The sequence below is a fragment of the Lepisosteus platostomus genome, chromosome 8 (genome assembly GCF_059453375.1).
Source record: "Lepisosteus platostomus isolate fLepPlt1 chromosome 8, fLepPlt1.hap1, whole genome shotgun sequence".
Lineage (NCBI taxonomy): Eukaryota > Metazoa > Chordata > Actinopteri > Semionotiformes > Lepisosteidae > Lepisosteus > Lepisosteus platostomus.
Genome location: NC_142618.1, coordinates 38,599,619 through 38,624,814, shown reverse-complemented (window position 1 = coordinate 38,624,814; position 25,196 = coordinate 38,599,619). Strand labels below are relative to the sequence as shown.

The 25,196-nt window shown below is 37.8% G+C and overlaps 2 protein-coding genes across 5 annotated transcripts in view; both read left to right on the top strand.

Moving 5' to 3' along the window:
- Window positions 1-24,130, top strand: part of trdmt1 (tRNA aspartic acid methyltransferase 1) — a 42,406-nt gene extending 18,276 nt beyond the window's left edge. For 2 of the 4 annotated variants that reach the window (XM_088643364.1, XM_088643365.1), the window contains 10 exons: window positions 1,564-1,640; window positions 1,885-1,956; window positions 4,659-4,746; window positions 7,729-7,794; window positions 9,225-9,294; window positions 15,221-15,304; window positions 17,869-18,179; window positions 18,600-18,657; window positions 19,996-20,125; window positions 23,710-24,130. In XM_088643364.1, the coding sequence (XP_088499490.1) occupies window positions 1,902-1,956; window positions 4,659-4,746; window positions 7,729-7,794; window positions 9,225-9,294; window positions 15,221-15,304; window positions 17,869-18,179; window positions 18,600-18,657; window positions 19,996-20,125; window positions 23,710-23,810 (963 nt within the window). In that variant the 5' untranslated portion in view covers window positions 1,564-1,640; window positions 1,885-1,901 and the 3' untranslated portion in view covers window positions 23,811-24,130. The remainder of the gene's footprint in view (window positions 1-1,563; window positions 1,641-1,884; window positions 1,957-4,658; window positions 4,747-7,728; window positions 7,795-9,224; window positions 9,295-15,220; window positions 15,305-17,868; window positions 18,180-18,599; window positions 18,658-19,995; window positions 20,126-23,709) is intronic. The other 2 variants (XM_088643366.1, XM_088643363.1) reach the window with 1 other exon arrangement.
- Window positions 24,131-24,886: 756 nt separating this feature from the next.
- Window positions 24,887-25,196, top strand: part of cubn (cubilin (intrinsic factor-cobalamin receptor)) — a 128,812-nt gene continuing 128,502 nt past the window's right edge. The window contains exon 1 of the mRNA XM_088643354.1: window positions 24,887-25,130. Within this exon, the coding sequence (XP_088499480.1) occupies window positions 25,012-25,130 (119 nt within the window). The 5' untranslated portion in view covers window positions 24,887-25,011. The remainder of the gene's footprint in view (window positions 25,131-25,196) is intronic.

Below are 25,196 nucleotides of genomic sequence, written 5' to 3'. Positions count from 1 at the left end.
CCAGACCAAGAGCATCCAATTCCTTCTCCTCCACTCTCCTTCACATTTCCGGTTCTTGGATACCCTTGGTTGCAAAGGCACAACCCCCACATTTCCTGGTCCGATGGTGAACTTCTGGCCTGGAGACCCCATTGTCGTTGTCGGTGCTGCCAGCTGCCTCTCAGATTTTCTTTTGCCCACATCTCCTGTGGCTCCCACCTGTGATCAATTGTGGTGATTTTTATTAGTTCAGAATAAAAGCAGCTGTTTCTAGAGGATTTCATTGCTTGGAAGTGCATTTCAAAGCAAAGAATCGACTATGTGCGGAAAGGTGCTTTCAAAAGAACTTTGAGATAAAGTTGTGGAAAGGCACAAGTCAGGAGATGGATATAAAAAGATTTCAAAGGCTTTAAGTATCCCATGGAGCACAGTCAGGACCTTGCCTAGATCAGGCTGTCCCTCCAAACTGGATGACTGAGCAAGAAGGAGACTGATCAGAGAGGCTACCAAGAGGCCGATGGCAACTGTGAATGAGCTCCAGGCCTTTATGGCAGAGACTGGTCATCGACAACAATATCACAAGCACTCCACAAATCGGTCTGTATGGGAGAGTGGCAAGAAAAAAGCCACTCCAAAAAAATTCCACATCAAGTCTTGTTTATATTTTGCTATAAAGCACCTTAAAGATTCTTTGGCCCAGTGGCAAAAAGTGCTGTGGTCAGATGAGACCAAATCTGAACTTTTTGACTGGAATGCAAAACGGTACGTCTGGCGAAAACCCAATGCATCTTATCATCCAAATGGTTAAAACCTTAAAGTAGAACTCATTTCCAAATGAAAGAATGATATTTGGCCCATTTTACTGATATGAAAAAAAAATATGCCTAATGGTATTTTCTAGCGTAATGAGTTAAAAGATGAGACATTTATGAGCCCTATACATTCTCAGCTTCAGAAAGCAGTGAACCTTGATAGAGTCCCAGTGTGTAAATTCATTAAAAATATAAATAAAAAAATCAAAAACTGAAGACCTCAGTTTTTAATCATATCATTAATAATGAAACTTTCTTCTCTGTCTTTATTTCAAAAGCAAAACTCACAGAGCAAATTCATATGGGCAGCCGCATCAGCATGTGTAAGCTGCAAAGGAACAAGTAAAAGGTTTATTCCATGCTGAAAAGAGAAGAAAGGAAACACAATGTTTCAGCTGTGGAGCCTTCTTCGGGTGTGAGTAGGACAGGGCAGACAGTATATAGCACAGGAGAGTAAAAGCCAGGAGAGTGGAGGAGGCGGGAGCAGGGGAGAAGCAGAGTGGCCACTCAGGTGGTGCGAAGTCGAGAGAGGTGTGAAGTCGAAACCTTTAAATGACCGGAAAGGATTAGACGAAAAGTCTGTTGTTGAGAGAAGGGGAAAGGTGTGAACCAAGTTTCAGGATAATTTTAGTTTCTGATGTCTTTCTGCTATAGGAGTTAAAAAACGTTCTTTGAGAACGCAGATGCAGAGAGATCCATGTGATCATGGCTGTCAGAGGTGTAAATTCATTATCTCTAGCTTGTCTTGATTCCGGTTCATTTTTGTTTCCAGGGTGTAACGCTTAGTGATTTCAATAAGATCGGCTTTGACATGGTTTTGATGAGTCCTCCTTGCCAGCCCTTTACCAGGTATGTCAATCAAATATTTATTTATTTTTACTGATTTGTCAGGAAGAAGACAGACTTAATTAAAATTGTCTCACCTCTTTTGTAACGGTGATGACAGTTGCATGTGATTGATGTTTGTTTTAACTTAAGATTAAAGAATCTTTGAAGACTGTGATCTTCAATTTTCAGCATCGAGAAAGTAAATCACAGATTTATGATCTTTATATTTTGATTAATGAAAGGTCTTGTGTTTTTTTACCATCAGAATTGGATTGCAGGGGGATGTTTCTGATCATAGAACAAAGAGCTTTCTCTACTTCCTTGATATTCTTCCAAGGTAGGCCTGCTGCTGAATTATTTTGACTTTGCAATATTGTATATTCTTTTCCGTTCATCTTTTATATTGAAGATACAATTAGGTGGCAAGGTGGTGGCACAGGAGTTGGAAGTAGCATTCAGTTGCAGGGTGGTAGTTAGTTCCCTATCCCATATTCCTTATCCTGATTCGCAACACATACCTGACACTACAGACCACACTGTCAGGCCAGGGTGGGACCTGTGCAGGATGGCACAACTAACAGGCAACGTATAAGCACTACAGGAAGTTGCCCACTGGATTTATGTCATGTGTAGTCCACATAGGCAATGGAGTGCCTCTGAGCTACTGTATAATAGCCAGCTTTATGTATCCATGTACCCACCTTTTACCAATATGTTTATAACCCATGCTGATGGCAGCTGCCTGCTTTTGGGAATCATTAGAACAGGGTTACATAGATTTTTACAGTTTTTTTTAATGGCTGAAGCTAAATCTGACACCTGGCAGATATTTTCTTGGTTTTAATCAAATTAAAATTTATCTTTTTAAAAATGAAAAACAATTTTATTTAATTGTAAAGTAGGGTTTGTATTAAATAGTTAACATTTAAGAACATACTGTAAGAGCATAAGCATGTGATGAAGAAAAGGCCTTCTGGCCTATCTAACTCATTTGGTAATTTGTATCTAATTGAACATTTTCTTGGAAGAAACCCAAGTTTCAACCACATGCCTGGGTATCTTAGTCATTATTCCCACAATCCTTTGTGTAAAAAAAACTATAATAAACTTTATTTTATATAGTGACTTTAAAGGTTGCTTCTCAATGCGCTTTACAGAACAATAAATAAAAAGAATACACAAGATAAAACAATTACAATACACAGAAGAGACCGTGGATGGTGGTACTAAGTATAGTAGGAGCAGAGGGGTAAAGAATGGAACCAGTTAAGTAAAGGCTCTTCTAAAGAAGAAGGTTTTGATTCTGGATATTAAGTTTAGAGAAGGTGACTGTCTGATATCCTTGGGCAGAGAGTTCCAGAGCTTGGGGGCATAACAGGAGAGGTCCTGTCACCCATCGAATGTAGACAGGCTTGGGGGACAGTCAGGAGACCAGAATTAGAAGAGCGAAGGTTGCGAGGTGGGGAGTATGGCGATAATAGTTCAGACAGGTACTGAGGTGACAAGCCATGCAGAGCCTTATAGGTGAGCATGAGGATATTAAAGTCCACACAGACTTTGTCAGGAAGCCAGTGCAAGCACTTCAGGATAGGAGTAATGTGAACATTTGCACTAGACATGGTCAGGATTCTGGTTGCTGAATTTTGGACATACTGCAGTTTGTTAAATGTAGATTTAGATAACCCAACGAGTAGAGCATTACAGTAGTCAATGTGTTGATCAGCTTTTCAGCCAAAGTTAATGATAACATACGGCATAGTCTAGCTATATTTCTGAGGTGAAATAAATATGTTTTGACAAAATGCTGCACATGGTCGAATATTAAGCCAGAATCTAATATCACCCCAAGGTTTTTCAATTTAGACTGAAGCTCGAGTACACAGCCATCTACAGATAGGGTTACAGGATTGGCTTTACAAAGTTGATGGGGGTGCCAATAAACATGACTTCAGTCTTGTCACAGTTAAGATGAAGGAAATTTTGAGTCATCCAAGTTTTAATGTCAGAGATGCAATTAGATAGAGACAGCCACATCAGTGTCAGGTTTGGTATGGATGTATATTTGAGTATCATCAGCATAGAAATGATAACTGAGGCCATGTGATCTTAAAAGCTGACCAAGTGGAAACATGTAAATGGTGAAGAGCATGGGCCCCAGTATTGAGCCATGAGGAACACCAGACTTAACAAGACCTTTACCCATTGAGAGAGACAAAGTGACAGCGATCAGTGAAGTAAGACTTGAACCATTTGAGAGCAGTGTCAGAAACTCCAAACACAGTCTCAAGACGAAACAGTAAGATGTCATGGTCAACAGTGTGAAGTACTGAGATCAAGAAGGATGAGTATAGAAAGAGAACCCAAATTAGAAGCTATTAGAAGATCGTTAGTGACTTTGACCAGGGCAGTTTTTGTGCTGTGAAGTTGATGGAAGACAGATTGGAGGGGTTTGAAAAGGTTATTTGCCATGAGGTGGTTATGTAACTGAAATGTGACAGTATGTTCTAGGATTTTTGCAAGAAAGGGTAGGTTGGAGATGGGGAGAAAATTGTTTAGATTGTAGAGAGCCATGTTAGGCTTTTTTGGTACAGGGGTAATGGCAACAGTTTTAAGGACCATTGGAACAACACCACTGCTCAAGGATTCATTTATTTTATTGAGGACAATGGGGCAGAGAGAAGTGAAACAGGACTGAAATAAAGTGGCGGGAATAGGATCTAAAATAGATGTGGTGGGTTTCATGTGTGTAACTAGTTTATTGAGGGATGCTGAAGAGAGAAGTTGGAGAGAAGGTAACCAGAAAAGTTGAATAAGGAGGGAGGAGGTATGGAAATGATGTGCGTAGTGGGGAGAATGTGATGCTGGATGTTGTCGATTTTGGAGGTAAAGAAATCTAAGAACGTGTTGCAAAGTTGCAAACCACGGCCAGCCAGCCAGTTTTAACCGGCCATTGAGGTAAAAAATAAATTAGTCAGTATTCGCCATATTCCACTTTGTTTGGTGCCGTTTTTTCTTACATTTCATTATTCGTGCCGTTAGGTGGTGTACGGATGTTTTACCACAGTGATTCCAAACTGTGCATCACGCCACCTAGGGGAGGTGCCATTGTCGGTCAGAGGAGTCTCAGGTATCACCAGTCAAAAATGTTAGTACAAGCAAAACCCGCTGTTGGTGCACACAGAATGTGTCACATGACACTGGCCGTGAGAGTCGGCAGTCTGTAAGCAGCGTACCACTTGACCGCGGCTTCGGTGTTTCATGTTTCTTTGAGTTGTCATTTTATGAGTTTTGTGTTACACGATCACAATTGAGAGGTTTTTAAATATGAGTAAAAAATGTCGACATGGAGCCTAGTTGTAAAGAGAAACGGAAACGCAAATGCAGAAAGTATGACGACAGTTTCTTGAATTTCGGTTTCACATGTACAATTGTGGACACTGACAATATCCTCAGTGTTGTCTTAAAGTGTTGGCTGCTGAGAGCATGCTCACCAATAAATTGAAATGCCATTTGGAAACTGTTCACAGCAGTTTGATAAGTAAGCCTCGTAAGTATTTTTCGTATTTTTTCATCATACAAAGTAGCATACAGAGTAGCACAATGCAAAAAACCTCATACTATTGGAGTACCAAGGAATAAGCAACAGAGCTCTGTTGTGCTTTGCTTTGCAATATCCTGCATTTGTGAAGCTGGGTTTTCAGCACTTGCGGTTATCAAATCCAAGTTCAGATCAAGAGTCAATGTTGAGAAGGAGATGCACGTTGCCATTTAAAAAATTATGTGAATTATGTTAACATAAATTATTAAACAAGCCCACCTACCAATTAAGAGGCACAAACAAAAAGACATTGTATTTCTTCCCCTTTTTAAAAAAACATTGAGGTTAGATTTTTAAATTTTTATTTAGTCATTTTATTTGCATTTTACAAAGATGTTGACTTTTTAAATTTTTCAAATTTTACATTTAAATAATTTTAATTTCAACAATTTTTATTTTTTTATATTTAAAATATCTTTTTCTCTCAGGTTAACGTTAACCTTGAACTAATAAGCCTACGTTGGATTCTAAACTTACATAGGGCATAGGCTATCTGTAACAGCAGCCTGAAGTGGCCTGCTCTACAGTTTCAAAATTTTATGTGGCCCTTGGGATAAAAAAGTTTGCCCACCCCTGCTCTAGAGGGTCAGAGGAAGAGAAGCAAGATAAGGAGGACAGAACAGAATTTGCAAACCTTGGCTGATCAATTGATCGCCAGTTGTGGATATTTACAGAGCATGGGGGGGAAGTGTTAGAAACGGGTTATTCCAGATTGAAGAGAATAGCTAAGTGGTCAGAGAGGTCAAGATCAAGGGAAGAGCAGTGGGAAACAAAAGAGATATTTGCAATGATAAAGTCTAGGGGGTGTCCTTTATGCGTAGGGCTACGAACAAATTGAGTTAGATCAAAACATCCAAGTAGAGAAAGGAAGTCTGTAGTCAGACTGGATAACCTTGAGTCAATGTGTATTTTAAAGTCTCCTAGAATAAGGATCCTTTTAAATTTAAGACATAAACGTGAGAGGAGATCAGCAAACTCACCTAAAAAGGTTTTGCTGGGTTTGGTCTATAAACTGTTGCAATGATAGTAGATTGGGGGATAGAGACATTAAAAACAAGGCACTCAAAAGAAGAGAGAGGAAGTATAGTAATGGGACTTAAATTGTAAAAAAGGTTGTAAATAACAATGATGCCCCACCTCTGACTGAGAGACACGGAAGGTCAAACAAACCATACCCAGGAGGGACAAGCTGGTTAAACAGTAGTCCATCGTTTTGTTTGTTGCAGGTTTTGGTTAAGCACCGAAAGTCTAGTTTTGGACTGTAATCCTGTTTAAATGCACTTAGGCATAATTTCCATGTGCATGTTTTTTAAATGCACTTATACATAATTTTCCTTTTGTCAATGCCTTTGAGGAATTTCAATATTTGGATACTTTTGAATACTAAGGTCAAGAAAAGTTTAGATCTTTTAAGCCTGTCAGTGTAGGACATTCCTTTAAGCCTGGAAATGTATCTGGTTGCTTTTTTATCTGAATGGATTCAGAGCAGCAATCTCTTTCTTTGACCAGAATAGAATCCATTATTTACAGTATTACGTGTTCATTGTAATAGTTTAACATAATATAATTTGATTTAAATTCTCCACCTTTAACTATATAGCTGAACATTTTGCTCACTTTTTTTAATGCTTCTTCACATTGTCTTCCTATTTTTTAAAAATTAACTATTTTACTAACTATACCAGTATACAGATAACTGAGATAGATAGATATATATTATAAGAAGAACAATAGTTCTGATGTGTATAAATCTGTATTCCACTAATTGTATGTACTACAATTGTACTAGTATGGATCCATACACTACTAATTGTGTAAGGCCAGTGTGAGCATTCACCCCTTCTAAATCCAGTTTGATAACAATGAACTGAAAGAGAAGGGTTAATACAGACATATTGACCGGATACAATAGCACTGCACTGAGAGAGAGATACAAACATAAGGAAAACATCCAGACTTCAAACAGTTTAGAATCAAACCCAGGAAACTTTGAGCTTTCATGCCACGACATAAACTACCACTCTACTGTGCTGCACACAGAAAGGAATATGATTATTGCTTTCCTAAATGTTAAATGTTTAAACTAAATGTAGTTTAAAGGATTGTTAATCTATCACAGCACCACCATTATTTTAAGTGCGGGAAGAAAACCTGTTATAAATTAATTGGCATTAAAAGCTGTTGGGCATTTAATAGGTATTGTTGGATATTTCTCTCAAAATGCCCAATTTGAGAGAAACTCTTACATTTAAAGGTATGTTATTTTTAGGATAATTTCTATGAATATAAAATAATCATTAAAGGAATGTGAAATTTATTCTGACCTTGTGAATATCTTGAGGCAATAAAAAATGACTTCAGGAAGTCAGAAATCTCAGATTGACATTTTTAATGCAAGTTGAATGTATTTGAGTGTTTAAGGAAGGTTTTACTTCATCTTTAGGTTCATCTTGGCTAACAGTGGAGTTACATTTTTATTTTTTTCTTCTGCAACTGTTCCCTTTTCCATAGACTCAACAAGCTTCCCAAGTACATTCTACTAGAAAACGTCAAAGGTTTTGAAACATCCTCTGCAAGGTAATTTGAGAAAGCTTGAGTTTTCCTGTTAGTAGGTGGGATACCATGTGAGGTCTCGCAGCACAAATTGTAGTTTGGAATAACTATAGCTGTTAATGTTAGATAAATTCTATTTTTGGAACTGCCTTGTTGGAATGATATGTGCCTATGAGATAAGTTTTGTAATGTGGTTTAGATATGATGATTTTTTTTCCTTCAGTTACCAGACTTAGATAAATCTAAAAGTTTAACCCATCTACTGGTCATTAATTACAGATGCAGTTCTTGATACCAGCTTTTTGGTTCTTATTGGCTTTTCAGTTGTACCTAGTGGAAAACTGCTATAAATAAATAGGTGTATTTTGTGTTTTGCAGGTTAGTCAGTTTTAGTTAAAAGCAGAACTATGCCAGCCTTGAAACAATTCTTTATTTTGTTGATAAACAAATACATTCTTAAACTGTCTCATGAAATATGGGTTCTATATATTTTAAAATGAGGAGATGAAACTGTGTAATATTCTTTTCACTTGGCTTTAAATAACCACATACCTTACAGTTACATGAATTTGCAAGTTGAGAATATTAAATAGTTCTTTGTGCTGCAGGGTAGGCAATGAACAGATTGAGAGGTGGAGGCTGCTGTAGACACAATGCCATTGCATCCTTTATCGTTTTAAAAAAGCCTTTTCAAGAAGAATGCTCACATTGTGAAGTTTGTTCAAACAAAAGAAAACATGTAACCACTGGAGCCACTCAGAAACTTGTTTCTTAGAGGCCCTTCGGGCTCATGATCTAGTTGCTCATACAACTGGTCCTCTGCAATTGGCTCCATGGTGCTCTGGTTCAGCAGCTTGTCCCTGGTGAACTGTATGGCAGCTACATCATACAACTGATACACAGACAATCAGGTTTAAATGTGGTGGAGTCCAGCTGTCAGATATCATGATTTTAAGGTCTAACAGCTGGCTCTTCTCAGGCAATGATTGAGGTTCACTGCTCACTGGCTGGAAGTTTGCTGGTTCGTATCCCGCGGCTGGCAGAGGAATCCTACTCCGTTGGGCCCCTGAGCAAAGCCCTTTACCCCAACTGCTCCAGGGGCGCTGTATAAATGGCTCCCCCTGCGCTCTGACCCCAAGCTTCTCTCCCTGTCTGTGTGACTCATGGAGAGCAAGTTGGCGTATGCGAAAAGACAAATTCTTATACAGTAAATTGTATATGGCCAATAAGGTGATCTAATCTTTTCTTGTCACACTTGATTCTGCTGTGTAAAGTAGGTTTAGATATGAACTTAAAACCATGAAGCAACTTATGATAGAAAATGGTTCCGTGAACAACTGAAATGGCCTTTTTTGCCTTTGACAGCTAAATGATCTTGGTGTTTAAAGAAACAGAAGAACATTACTTTTTTACCTAAATTCTTTCTTTGCCTCATTGTATCTTATTATTTATAGAAATGTGCTTGTGAGGACATTAGAAGAGTGCAAGTACACATATCAAGAGTTTCTGGTCTCTCCAACATGTGTAAGTATGGGAGGTCTTATCCTACTTCTATTTCCAGGTTGCTAATCACGAAGACCTCTTGGCTGCAAGTGCAAATTGTTTACTCCCCCCCCCCCCCCTTTTTATTATTGTTTGTTTTTATTTTTCACATTAGTGATGTTGTTTATTGGTCCTACAAATTGACCGTTTTAAAACTTTTTTTTTCTTTCATGAAAGCACCATGTACTGGATTCTGTATTAACTGCTTGTTTGGATAACATGGGAGTAAAAAGTCAGGGCTCACCTTCAATGAACAGGGAATTCATTCTAAGTGTTCAATACAGTGGAGCGTGCATGATTTATCCAGACTGAAATAGACCTTTGTAGAATTTGTCAGCTTGCGACTCACTTGGACAGTCGAAGCACCAAAGAGAGAACTAAAAAGAAAAGAGAAAAGACAAAAACTGAAATGATAAATTAAAAGGAGGCCTCTACCGTCCGTGATATTAGGAAATATACACTCATTGCAGAACAAATTGGACAACTGCAAGCAAACATCAATTATCTAAAAGAGTACAGGGTTGCATCTATCCTTACTTTTACAGAGACATGGCTAAACAACAGGTCACTGACCAGGACTTGTTTAATAATATCCATCCTTGTTCCAATACACAAAAGACGGCTGAATACATACAGTGTTATTAAAAAATTGGATTCCATCTCTGCTGATGCCCATGAGTTTATTTTAGGTGATTTTTAGCATTGCTCCCTGGTAAGTGTTTTGCCATATCACATAACAGATGCTATGGCTCTGTCCCTGGAGCATTCAGTATAGATTATTCTCTATCCCTGGCCTTGGTGCTACTGACCATAATAGCATCCTGCTTACCCAAGCAGCTAGTCAAGTGTGCAAAGGCAGTTGTGAAAACAGTCAAAGTATGGTCAGAGTTGAGTACTGACACTTTCAAAGGTTGCCTAGACTGCATCAAATGAGATGCTCTTATGACATCATGCTCGGAACTCAATGAACAAGTTGAGTAGAATTTCTTCATTCTTACATTCTGTGTTGATAAAGAAATTCCCTCTATAATACCATCACTTTTTATCTGAATAATAAGCCTTGGTCACAAAAGGGCTCAGAGCATTCTGAAAAATATAACAGAAGAGGTTATTTCACTGTGGTTATTTACTCAAGGAAAGAAAACAAGTCAATTAAGTTAAATAAATAAAATAAGTTTGCTTGCAATGCAGCAAGCTAAAATAACAGAGGAGTATTTAAAACAAGACAATCTGAACAGCTTGGCAGGACAATAAAACAGTGGCCTCAGTGAAAATCTAGGAGGGCCACAAATTCTAATTCAAATTCCTAGTAGATGGAATTAGCAGACCCTACATGCTTAGAGGAAAAAGAATACTTTTTGAAATGAGTAAAAAATATATTTTAACTCAACTCAGTGATTTCCAACAGTTACTTAATCCAGGAAAAACACTGTAAATATCAACTTGTACAGTCTCAAACAGTTTTAAAAAGATTCAGGTCAACAAAGGCCAGGCTGACCATCACGGCTGACCAGGTGAAGAAGGTGCTGAAGAGGTTGCACCAGGGTAAGGCCACAGGACCAGATAACATCTGTCCCAGAGTTCTGAGGGCCTGTGCTGATCAGCTGAACGGAGTGCTCCAGCAACTGTTCAACCTGAGCCTGCGCTTGGAGAGAGTCCCTGTGCTCTGGAAGACATCATGCCTGGTCCTGGTACCAAAGAAAGGGCGCCCCTCTGTCCTCAATGACTACAGACCAGTTGCACTGACTTGTCACGTCATGAAGACACTGGAGAGGCTGGTCTTATCCCACCTGAGACCCCTGGTTAGCTCATCACTGGACACCCTACAGTTCGCCTACTAGCCCAGTATCGGTGTGGAGGATGTGATCATCTACATGCTGCAAAGGGCCTGCTCACACCTGGACAGGGCTGTCAACACTGTAAGGATCATGTTTTTCGACTTCTCCAGTGCCTTCAATACCATACAGCCCTTACTACTAAGGAGGAAGCTGGAGGAGATGCAAGTCGATGCCTCCATGACCTCGTGGATCACTGACTACCTGACAGGCAGACCACAGTCTGTGAGACTTCAGAACTGTGTGTCTGAACAGGTAGTGAGTAACACAGGGGCTCCTCAGGGGACAGTTCTTTCTCCATTCCTCTTCACCCTCTATACTTCGGACTTTAAGTACAACTCAAAGTCATGCCACCTGCAGAAGTTCTCAGATGACTCTGCAATTGTGGGATGTATCAAGGGTGGGCAGGAGGAGGAGTACAGAGGACTGGTCAGCAGCTTTGTGGAGTGGTGTGGGGAGAACCACTTGGAACTGAATGTAACAAAGACAAAGGAACTGGTGGTAGATTTCAGGAGGAAAAAGGTCAAACCTACTCCTGTCTACATCCATGTGAGTGGCGTGGAGATGGTGGACTCGTGCAAGTACCTGGGAGTCCACATCGACGATAGACTGGAATGGTCTAAGAACATCGAGGCCATCTATAAGAAGGGACAGAGCCGACTTTATTTCTTGAAGAGGCTCAGGTCCTTCAATGTATGTAGTAAGATGCTACATATGTTCTATCAGTCGATGGTAGCGAGCGCCATTTTCTACGCAGTGGTATGCTGGGGCCCTGGGATTAGATCAGTGGATTCTAAAAGGCTGAACAGGCTCATCAGGCGAGCAAGCTCTGTCATTGGGTCTGACCTGGACCCCTTGGAGGTAGTGACTGAGAGGAGAATGGTGTCCAAACTAGAGGCCATCATGGACAACATCTCCCATCCCCTCTATGACAGGCTTGTAGAAATGAAGAGCACGTTCAGCAATAGACTGATTCATCCACGGTGCGACAGGGAGCACTACAGGAGGTCATTCTTGCCTTCTGCCATAAGACTGTACAACGCATCCACCTTGCGTCTGGGCAGAGGCAACATTGACAGTGACCCGTTTCTGGACTGAACGCATCTACACATCTACTGCTACATCTGTTCTCTTTCTTTTCCCGTTTACAACTGTTTTTTGTGCAATATATGCCAGGGACCCGTGCAATACATTCATATTTATATCTATATCTATATTTACATCTATATTTATATTCATATGTGTGATACAATTTTTCTGCGTACTGTTCTGTTCTAGTTTGTTCTTTGTGTGTCCGGACTGTGAGTAACTCTTTTAGTGCACCACTCACTGTACTGATTGTATTGTATGTATTGTACTATTATTATTATTGTATCATTCGTTACACTGTGGCTGTGTAAAGCTGCTGTTGCACTGCAATTTCCCTCATGGGATCAATAAAGTATCTATCTATCTAAAGCAGCAGGTCCAGATGGAATATGTGGCAGAACACTTAATTGTTTGTTCAGTGTGGATCTAGTTTCTTTAATGTGGATTTTAAAACCCTGGCGAGTAGAGCATTTCAGTAGTTAATTGACAAATGAAATGAGAAGACAAATGTGTTGATTAGCTTTTCAGCAACATTTAGAGATAGCATAGAATGTAGTCTGGCAATATTTCTGAGGTGAAAGAATGATGTTTTGACAATATTTTGCACATGTGGGTCGAATGTCAAGCCTGAATCAAATATCGCCCCCAAGTTTTAGCCTGAATTTAGCCTGAAACTCAAGTACAGATAGGAGTACAGCAGTGGCTTTACAAAGTTAAAGGGGGTGGCAATAACCATGGCTTTGGTCTTCTCACAGTTTAGATGAAGGACATTTTGAGTCATCCATGTTTTTCTTTTTCTTCTTCTATTGCTTCACTTCACTCAGTAAGAAAGTCAAAAAACCCTTTCTAAATGTTGTCATCCTCAGTTCTAAAATTAATGGAGAGCCTTTAAGACCCCGGCACAGCTTTATGCCCAGCAGATCCTGAGGAAGCCCTGTGCCATCTTTCATCCTTCACCAATTTTTGACCAGTTTTACCTTCAGGAAGATATTTTTGCTTTTCCTCAGTGCAAGACAAATAAAAGTAAATTTAGGTTTATCTTTGTTCCAGAGACCATCAGGCTTGCAAACAATGAATGTAAAAAAGTTTTATCAATATGACATCTATTGAGTAGAGCGCCCTCTGCAAATGAGCATATACAGTACTTTAATACCTTCTTAAATAAATATTTACACACAGTTGCTTTCAATCATTGATATGGACCATTTGCTATTTTTATATATATATATTTTTATTTCTAAGTAATTGGCCCCTGGGCATGAATAAAGTATTTTTCAATTGAATTATCTAGTAATTCATTTTTTTTGCTTAAATCTCACACCCACACACTCTTAGCCTTTTGTTGGTGTTGTAAACAACTGCAACAAATGTGTGTGACGAAAAAAAATATCATTGTGTTAATATTGATATAAAATTAGATGTAGTAAGGATAATTATAAAAGGTGAACATGCAGTTCACCAGCTATCACTATCAGCATGATAGTGTTAGAAGAGGGGGGTTAAACATACAAATATATAGCTATATAATTAAATAATTGTGACCCACACTTATCAAAGATATGCTTAAAATGTGCCTGAGTGGTGGGTATAGTTTGAAGCACCAAATGTTCTTTATCCTCTTGCACAGCTCTGGTGAGAAAGTAATAAGAGTCCAACTAGAACAAACATTTATTTACTGTAACACAGCTAGACAACGCACAACGTTAGATGACAAATTATAGGCAAGCCATCTCAAGAGGCCTACATTACGATGTTCCCCAGAAACCCAAACAGCTCACATTACTGGGTTAATATAATGCCTAAACAGGCCAACAACAGAGAAACCTGGGTCCTGTTAAACTCTTCTAAAAAAACACAAAACTCTGGTAAATCCAGCTGGAGATTTCTTTATACTACAAAGAAAGGAGGACATAAGTATCTAAGAGCTCATCTCTTTCTCACTTTTCTAAGGACTTTTATTAATTTTATTCAGGCTTTTATTTTTAAAGATGAGTAAAGATTTCATACAAACACATGCATTTTTGGTTGGTCAGTAATAGTTTGTTGCTATATATAGTAAGGTGTCAACAAGGTCAGGAAATTATGCAGTTAGGTCAGTCTTGGGCAATTAACCAAGATCCCTAATAATCTAGATTGCTTTCATGTTGCTGTATCAAGTTTAGGATACATCAGTTACACCTCCACTTGAGAGACCTTGAAGAAACCTAGGCCAGCTGGGAATGCACAAAACGGTAAAACAGTTCTTGAGGGCTTAATTGTTAATTCCTAACAGGCAAAGGTTCCTTCAATCCTAAGTAAAACAAAATACGATCCAAAGCTAAATCTCCCTTCCTGTATTACTATATTTCCATATTGTAAAAGTGCATCACTAATCCGGAGAGAACATCTTTAGCCTGGAAATTCCTCATAAATGAAGTTAGACTTTGCTAAAAGAACAACAAGCTCTCTTAAACAAGGTTTTGAATAGCTAGAATGTAGTTTATAAAGCTAAACCGAATAAGGTCCTCGTGCCTGACATGCTTTCTTTTCTCCCTCTATACCACTCCTCTTGCTTCCCTGCCGGTATTCTTATCCTGTAATTTCTGGACTGATGATGACTGTAAATGATTTACCAAGGAGTTTTTAGGCCCTGAGAAGTGTAAATGGTAGCTTTTATGATCATTGTAACAATAGTTCTGAAAACAATTTCCTTTCTAATGTACTTTGTTTCATACAGAAATAGCAATGATAACAAAGTTATAATTTTAAATGATGTTTGTCAAATGTCTTTTTATGTAATCTCTGCTGTTAAAAAAATGTATGACCTACTTTCCCATATGTACTGTATTTGAAACAAACAACAGTATTACTCTGTACATTGTACATGTTTAAGTTTTGGAACAAACACTTGCGATATTCCATTATACCTCTAGGGAAAATCAGTCCTAACTAACTCATTCCTAACTCTGAAACTACATGGGGATTCTCTGTTTTAATTTTAATAGATTGGGATTCCAAATGCAAGGCTGCGCTACTTTCTGATCGCTAAGGCACCACCAAATTTGTTCTCCTTTGAAACAACTGTGGAGGTAGGAGATTTTAATTTTATTTCTCTGTCAAGTGGTGCCATATGAAATTGTAATAGGTTTATTCCATGCTGAAAAATAGAAGAGAGAGAATACAACGTTTCGGCCGTGGAGCCTTCTTCAGACTCCGTTGTTTTCTCTTTCTTCTTTTTTTCAGCATGGAATAGACCTATTACTTGTTCCTTTGCAGCCTACACATGCTGACGCAGCTACCCACCTGAACTACTACCGCCATATGAAATTGCCTACAGTTTCTGTGTTAACCAAAATAATGCAAATTATCTTTGAATCAATTGTTTAATTTACAGTTGTCAGAGAGTTATTAAATTCAGTTACAGAGTTATTAAATTTAATTTAATATACAGATGTATTAAATTGTCATGCATCAAAATATATTTGCATCATTTTCTAAAGCTAATTACTTCATTTCTTTATATTAAATTGCTAATCTTCCGTATTTTAAGTTTTGAAATAAATAAGCTTGGTCCTTTTCAGTGTTTATGTACAGTGCTTTGCAAAAGTTTTCAGATCCTTGCACAGTTTTTACATGTTGTTGCTTACAGTCGACAACTTAAAGTTTGGAGTCATTACACTTGGAAGTAGCAATTAATAATTGTTATATATACAACCTAATAGTACTACTTGCTCAAAGCATCAGGTTTTGCTCAAAGATTCTTCAATATTTGGCTCCATTCATCTTCCTTTCTATCGTGACAAGTTTCCCAGACCCTGCCATTGATAAACATCCCCATCACGTGATGCTGCCACCACCATTCTAACGTGTAGAGTTGCATTTGAGCCAAAGAGTTCTATTTTAGTTTAGTCAGAAACTGTTTTTTCCTGCATACTTCAATTAGGATTCAATGTGGGCTTTTTTACATTATTCCTTTCTTCTTTCTTGCCCTCCTCCTTGGCATATTATTGGCACATTCACACTTTAACCTGTCTTGGCCATAAAAACCTGCAGCCATTGCAAACTTACTATTGGCCCTTGGTAGACTCTCTGATCTGATCTTGCTTGGTCATCCATTTTGGATAGACGGCGGGGTCTTGGTGGTTGTGTACACCTTTCACTTCTTAATCATCTTAACTGTTCTCCAACATTCAAGGCGTTTTCTATACCCATCCGCTGATTTGTACTTTTCCGCAACTTTCTTCCAGAGTTCAAGGTTCAAGGTTCCTTGGTGCAGATGATTGAGTTTTTGTATTGAAATACAGCCTCCAGATCTGAGAACATACCCATGCTGAATTTATCCTAAGACCATATGAATCAATGCAGTTTAACACTGGTTGAAGCTAGTTAACGTAGTGTGTGATTTTGAAGGCAATTGGTTACACCTCAGCTAACTTAGGTCTGGTATTACAAGTGTGTGGACACTTATCCAACAGAGCTATTTCAGTTTTAATTTTAATAGCTTTTCTAGAAAAATTCAAAAAAAAAATTCAATTGGAAGTTGTATGGCAGGATGTGTAGATAAATGTGAAAACTTTAAAATGGGGTATAGACTTTCTGTAGGTACTGTAGGTGTATGAAGATACCTTGATGAGCCACACAATCAGAGACCTCTATGTGCAGTAGTGGTTAGTGGTTCTCAATATTTCAGAATATCAACACTTTTCTCTGTGAGGTTTTTTGCTCAGGTAGTGAATTTCAAGCATAGACTCAACCGTGAAGCTTTCACAGTGAATCAGGAACAAAGTAATTGAAAAGCACAAATCAGGAAAGGGGTAGGAAGAAATATTTCTCATTTCTTCTGAGCATCCGTATTAGCACAGTCTACTCAGTCATCATGAAATAGAAAGTGTATCTGTGTGGTGGAGTAGAAAATAATCCTTTATAAAAAATAAAGCACCTGAGTGATCTTGCAAAAATATGACAAAAGGGTACTGTGGCCAGCACAGCACATCTCAAAGTCAACAGCAAATCTACTGTGTACTAGAGAGAAACCTATTCTAGCCACCTAAAAACTGAAAAATGTTGAAAAAATTTACGTTTCAGCAGAGCAATGGCCCATAAAGCATGAGGCCTGAGCTTGAGCTACACTTGAGTGGTATAAGAATAAGAAAGTAAAGTGAATGTCAAGAAGAAATGGCAAAAATTACACCCAGCTGGTGTGCAAAGTTTGTAGAGATTTACGCAAACAGTGTTGTGGCTTAAATTGCTTCCAAAGATACTTCCACCATATATTTAGTTCAGAGGTCTAAAAACTCAAAGAAAATTTAATTTTTTCCTCTTTACTTTTAACTGACTTTTCTCCTTAGAACTCATCAGGTTGAACATTTTTTAAATAAAATGTTTAATGAAATATTAAAGTGCATTTGCATCATTTTGTAATTTTGCATATTGGGACACCATAATAAAGTTCTGTATAAAGCACTGTATATGCGGAGTGCATTCAATTTACGTCACAACTTTTTATCATATAATTTATGTTCTATAGATTGAGTTTATGTTCTTTTAAAAAACTACAGATTAGTGAGGTGTGAAAGTTATAGTCAGCCTTGCTTGTAGACTGGTGGCTATAAGTGGGAGCTGGATCTAAAAAAAAGTTTTACTTCTGTCACAGATTATGGTGGATTTCCCTAGCTCTGGTTCTACAAACGTCAGTTCTTACAAGGAGTGTTCTGCCAGTAGTGAGCCTGGTCATAAGACAGGGGGAGAGCAGGCTGTTGTTTATAAGCTGGAAACTGCCAAAGACCTGGAAAGGAAGAAGTCCCAGGACAGTGATGTGTCAGTACGGAGGCTCCAAGACTACCTGGAGGAGGAGCCAAAGGACTTGACCCAGTACCTTCTTCCGCCAAAGACCTTGCTACGCTACTCCATGGTTCTGGACATTGTGAAACCCACCTGTAGGAGATCAGTATGCTTTACTAAGGGGTATGGCCTTTGGAGTTTTGCTGTGGTGCATTTGAAAAAAGGATGAATGCAAAACAATCTTACATTTATCAGTTTGAAATATTGAAATGTTTTCCTTTGATGTTTTTTAGCCTGTTTCTTTGAAAAATACTGTTTTTCCTAGGTTGTTTAACTTTACTTTTTTAGATCATTGTGTCCTTTTACTTAATTTTTTGCTCATTTTCTTAATGTCTGATACATTTTGACTGATTTACACTTCCCACTCCAACTAGTAAATCTGGTGTTTTCAGATATAAATGTCAGCCCATGTCAGGTGACCGGGAGACCTTAGATTCTGTGTTTGACTCTATGAAGTTGACTGCTTTTTGGATTGTAGAATGACACGGTACATTATTATTATTTTAAGCATCTAAGCTGTGGTGCTTTTATTTTTTTTTCCAGGTATGGATACTATGTAGAAGGCACTGGGTCTGTTTTACAAACATGTTTGAACACGCAGGTACAGGCTTTTTTGTTGCAAACTAATACAATCAACTAAAACCACAACCACAAAAAAAAAATGTTATAACATTTAGAACATTAATATGACTGATAAATTATATAATTATATAATAAAATAAGGACTAATGTGTTAAAAAATGTTAAAATAGTGTTTTTATGATTAAGCAAGATAAAGTGCAATGATTTTCCTTAATAATAATAATAATAATAATAATAATAATAATTGCTTACACTTATATAGCGCTTTTCTGGACACTCCACTCAAAGCGCTTTACAGGTAATGGGGACTCCCCTCCACCACCACCAATGTGTAGCATCCACCTGGATGATGCGACGGCAGCCATAGTTCGCCAGAACGCTTACCACACATCAGCTATTAGTGGGGAGGAGAGCAGAGTAATGAAGTCAATTCAGAGACAGGGATTATTAGGAGGCCATGATTGATAAGGGCCAATGGGAAATTTTGGCCAGGACGCCGGGGTTACACCCCTTCTCTTTACGAGAAACGCCCTGGGATTTTTAATAACCACAGAGAGTCAGGACCTCGGTTTCATCCAAAGGACGGCGCCTGTTTACAGTATAGTGTCCCTGTCACTATACTGGGGCATTAGGACCCACATAGACCGCAGGGTGAGCGCCCCCTGCTGCCCCCACTAACACCACTTCCAGCAGCAACAATTAGTTTTTCCCAGGAGGTCTCACATCCAGGTACTGACCAGGCTCACACCTGCTTAGCTTCAGTGGCTGCCAGTTGTGAGTTGCAGGGTGATATGGCTGCTGGCTAGTTAAAGTTAAAATGCTATAACTAATGTTATTGCAGTTAAAATGCTGCATTAATAATGCAAATTTGCATAAAATACATTGTTGACCTAGCAGTGAAACTCAGTTTCTATGATTATGAAACTGTCATGTCTTTATTGTGCAAATGTGGTTAAGTCATGCATTTATACGTCAACAGTTTGTGTTAAGGAACATATTACACAAATAAGCTCATTGGTATGTACTATTGTACTACTATCAATAAAAATAATAATTTTACATTGAAGGAAATTGAACATTTTTGACAAACTAACTTGTGAAGGAATAATAAAAAAAATAAGAAATAAATCACACAGTTCTAACAGTCATCAGACTATCGATCTTCAAATAGATTATCAGTTGTTGACTGTTATCATTAACCTTATTATCATAAACTGTCTTTTAGATAGGACTAGGAAGCAGATAGTTAAATTGAATTTTTCCAACAGCCATACTGTCATTATTCCAATAATAAGTTAATTATAAAGTGATCTTTTAAAAAATTGAGAAAAGTTAAATATTTTTTCTATATTCTCAGTTAGAGGATGTCTTCAAGTCCCTGCATTTGTTGTCAGATGAAGAGAAGCTGAATCAACTGTTGAAGTTAAAACTGCGTTACTTCACTCCTCGGGAAATTGCCAACCTTTTGGGCTTTCCTGCAGAGTTTGGTATGTTTTCAGTCAAATTAAATATTGATAATTTTATTGAAGGGCTTTACATGTTTTCCAGTCTGTACTTGAATTTTAACTTTTCTCTTTTTGTTTTTATTCTTAACATATTTTAAAATATTAAAATATTTCAGTTCAAATAATATTAAATCTGCTTTTAATTCCTATTGGTAACTGATTTTTTTTATCTGTTAAGAATTTAACAGTGCTTATCATGGCATTGAAAGTACAGATTGAAGGCCAGGGGTAAAAGAGTGGCCTGTCTGCTCAATAGGATTTTACAGTGTCTTCCTATCACAGACCCTAGTCCCACCTCACTGGGTGAGGTTGTTGCGGGGCTGCACAGTACATTAATTTTGCTCTTGCACCATCTCTGCTCACTTGTTTTAAGTCTTCCATCATGTCCTTCTGTGTGTCAGTACTCCATGCAAATCCTCCTAAATGATAGCTGTATTAGCGATGTCCGTCTTGGATCCATGGCAGTGATGCAGCATCCAACTCAGATGGTGCCCAGCTCAGGCACCATCCAGACATGTGGGGGGGAGAACAGGATAGTTTGGTTGGAACACATGTATCTACCTGGAAGGCCAACACTGAGGCACACAATGTCATGTACAGCAGTACCAGAAGCCATAGTTACAATGAGCTATGATGTAAGGTCTGAGTAGACTAGGCTAAACTTATAGTTCTTCAGTCTGGATTTAAATCCTGAGATTGACTCTGCATCCCATATGTAGGCTGGCGGACTATTCCATAAACCAGGGGCCTTGTAGCTTAAGGCTTTACCGCCAGATGTTTTTCTATGAATATGTGGAATAAGAAGAAGACCTGCGTTCTGTGATCTAAGTGGGCGACTTGGATTGTATGCATTAATAAGCTCCATTAAATAGACAGGTGCCTGACCTCTGAGAGCCTTATAAGTAAAATAATTTTGAAGTCTGCCCTGTACCTAACAGGAAGCCAATGCAGAGAGCTACGTATAGGTGTATATGTGCTTGTACTTCTTACTCCTAGTAACAATTCTAGCTGCCGCGTTTTTGAATTCACTGTAAGGTTTTAAAAGTGGGATAGGTGCTCCCTATAGTAGGGCATTACAGTAATCTAATCTGCTGTAAACAAAAGCATGTATTAGTTTCTCTGTTTTGAGTGGAGAGAAAATACCTTAGTTTTGCAATATTTCTTAACTGTAGGAAGCATGCATTCGATTCTGCATTAACGTGAGTTAAATGAGAGCCTTGTGTCTAAGATGACACTTAAGTTACGTGCTGAATTTTGAGGCAAAATTTTAAACCCTCAAGAGTTGAGTGCTGAGGTTATAGCAGTCCTATCCGCACTGTTACCTCCAAACAACAGAACCTTAGTTGAGTGACAAAAAGTTTTCACACATTGAAGACTTTACTTAACTTTTACTTGTTACCTAAAGTGACAATTGATGAGTTGTCATTAGGTGTAAATGAAATGTATATTTGAGTATCATCAGCATAGGAGTGAATGTTAATATTATGCTTTTGTATTATTCTACCTAGTGGCAACATGTACAGAGAGACATGTACAGACAACAAAACTGTATGCATTAATAAGCATTAATTAATGCTTATGCTGGTCCGGGTACTGATCCCTGTGGTACCCCAAATTTGACTGGTGACAGTGACGAAGCAGTACAAATATAAGATATTTGAACATGGTGAAAATGGTTAGTTAAATAGGAGGTAAACCAGTTAAGAACGGTTACATATAGGCCAACCTCAGACTCAGGCCTGTGTAACAAAATACAATAGTCAACTGTGTTGAAGGCAGCAATGAGATCTAGGAGCACAAGCACTGTTGCATTCCCTGCATCAGTTGCTAACAGAATATCATTTACAACTCCGTTAATGCAGTTTCAGTGCTGTGGCCTGGGCGGAAACCAGATTGGAATTTCTGAAGTATATTACCTGAATCCAGATAAGACTGAAGTTTGGCTGCAACTATTCTCTCAAGAATTTTAGATAAAAATTGAACATTTGAGATAGGTCTGTAGTTCTTGAGAACTTGTGGATCCAAATTTGGTTTCTTAAGCAGCGGTCTAACAACCGCTACCATAAATTGGTCAGGTACAACGCCTGATGCAAGGGACGTGTTTATCATACTAATTATAGGTCCCACCAGTACTTCGAGGGAATCTTTAACTAGTTGGGTGGGGATGGGGTCTAGCGGACAGGTGGTTTATTTTGTCTTAATAATACATTTCTTTAGTTCATATTCATTAACTAATTGAAAAACACTGAAAAGGTGCACACATTGTTTTTGTACTAGATTTCTTTGCGGCCTGTTTGATTGTGTCTGAAGACTGATGTTGTAAATGTTATTACATACTATTTTGCAAACTTCATGTAGGCTTTGAGTAGTTAAGTTGCTGTATATACTTGCAGTTGCAGTTCTTCACTACAGACCGATATGTACATATGAGTTAATGCATTACATTAATCTCAAAGTGATATTTTGTTCATATCTTAGGGTCAATGTTGAAATGTAAGTGTTTAGTTTCTTTTTTCTCTTTTTTCATAGATACAGTATGTCGGATCATCTGATGTTATTTGTAAAAATGTAGTACAGAATAAAATGAAAATAGAGCATGTTTCTGTAAATCAGTAAGACGAAATCTTTGGATTTTCCCTTTAATACCTTGTGAATGGAGTTAATGTTCTCCTGGTTTAAAGAGTAATGTTCTTTAAACTGAATTAATGGTTCAGTTCCACAGGACTCCAAATATTAAATATTAACTCTGCAACAATGCATAAGAATGTGGTTAGGCTGCATGCTAAGTTCAGTTCTGTCCCCCTTCTCCTGGATTGGTGTTTTCTAATTAGAAATTCTAATTAGAAAATTTGTGATTTTCTAATCCGTGGGTATTCCTCTAATTCTAAGTGTCTAGGGGTATATGAACTTCCTTAAGTAATACTGGGAAAATCTGTATTATCTAGATCTATCTTTTCTAGATTTTCATTGTAAGTTTTTTCAGAATCCATTTAGTTTTTACTTGGAGTTTGTGTATTAAATGTCTAAATTAAGGTAAAATATTTTTTAATGCATCTTGATTTTAGTCTGTTAGGCCACATAATTAGTTTGGAAAGTTTTCTATAGGCACAGTATATACAGCATATTTATTTAAACTTAGAGGAAAGATGTGGTTTAGGTCTTAAAGTTTCTGTAACAACAGGTCACAATTGTAGGGCTGGAAAGACAGATTTTTTTCCAAAAGAATATGTTTTCATAATAAATGCATTCGAAGTACTTCATGTTGTCCATGTGTTTATCCAGATGATGAACATTGAATTGCATTTAGCTGTTATGTCTACTTTTCTTCATCTCTCCAATTCTGCCGCTTTGGTTTGATAGTGTGTACACACATTTGGATGTTCTCTTGCTTACAAATTGTACGAGGAGAAACCCAGATTTGAAGGGAAATGACCTTTATCATGTTATTTAGTGTATAGATGTTATACAAATCATTTTGTATTAAGCAGCCTTATTGTGACCTTATTTTTTGAGAAGCACCTTAAATGAAATCCAATTGTTCCATCTTTACCTTCCTTTTTTTCCAGGATTCCCTGAGAAAATAACCACCAAAAAACAATATAGGCTCTTGGGAAACAGCCTTAATATACACGTGGTCTCCAGACTCATTCACCTGATGTTTGCATAGCCACTGAGGAGACATCTGGCTCTTAATGAACTACCCAGTCCTTCACATCTGAAATGCAGCCTCCTGTAGAGACATTTGAAACACTCACTGGGTTAAAAGAAGACTAATGTCCAGCAATCTGACATATACAGCACAAACCAGGAGATAACATTTAGAGCAATCCTGCTTTGCTGACAAATTTATCCATTTTGGTTTGAGTGGTGCACAAGCAGCTGTCAATCTAACATCAGTTTGGAATGGAAATTTGACTTTAAACTTTCCTTTTTTATTTTCTAAATGTATTGCCATAATTTGTTTTAATAAAAAAATCATAAAGTTGTCATGATGGTCACGATGTCATTGTAATTGTTTTGTTGTATTTTAACATGCCAAATTCTCAAACATTTACCTTTGTGTTAATTTTATTTTTTTGTGGCACTAAGGACTCAAGGTAAATACATGCATCTCTGTAGTAAGTATGCTTACAAAAGAAATGGGATATTCCAAATAATTTGGACTGTCAAGGTTGCTGGTATAGGAGGTAAAAGACATGGGAGATGCTTAAAAAAGAGTTTAAACCTCTACAGAAGCAATATCATATTAAAGTTGTTTTCGGTGTTTTCTAGAGTTTTTGTGTACAATGTATACTAGTTTTAGTTTTTACTATGTTCGTCCTTGTAAAGAATTTTGGTAATGAGTTTACTTTCACACTTTCAAAAGTTTTTTTTTTGTTTTCACAAAAATGATGTACTGTAATTTCAGAAGAACTGAATTTAGTGTAACTTCAATAAAGCTTGATGAAATTTGAATCCTTAGTATACACTTAAAAATCCATAATACATAATAATTTTTAAAACATTATTTGGATTATCATATCAGTGAAACAAGAAAGAGTTTATTCACTTTGTCCAGATCAGCAAAAAATGTCAGGCTGTCACCACTCTGGTTAAATATCTATTAAAGCATGTGATTCTTTCACATACTCACAAAATAATAAAATGAAGCAGAAAGACTTTAGGTTTAAAGTTGAAAAACATCAAGTGATGCACTTTTCTGGACCATATAATTGGCTCTCAGACTTCCAGGAGGTGTTATCTACATTCAGAACAGAGCAAAGTGCATCCTCCTGAGTTAAAACAGTACAGCGTTGAGGAGTGTGGTATAAATTTTTAACTCTTGCTCCTTGTGAGAGAGTAGGAGCAGGTTGTGAGTGTCAGCACACATGGCTTGTGCTGGTCAGCTCCCCTGGCTGCTGGTCATCTTCCTCATCATTGCAGGACTAAAATGCAGTTCTGAACAGTATGGGGGCAGTAAGCAAAAGAGAGACATATCCAAAGATCAGTGAGTACCACTGCGTTTCTATAGAGATGGTAACATGACGGTAGTTTTTTTTATATTTTCTTAACT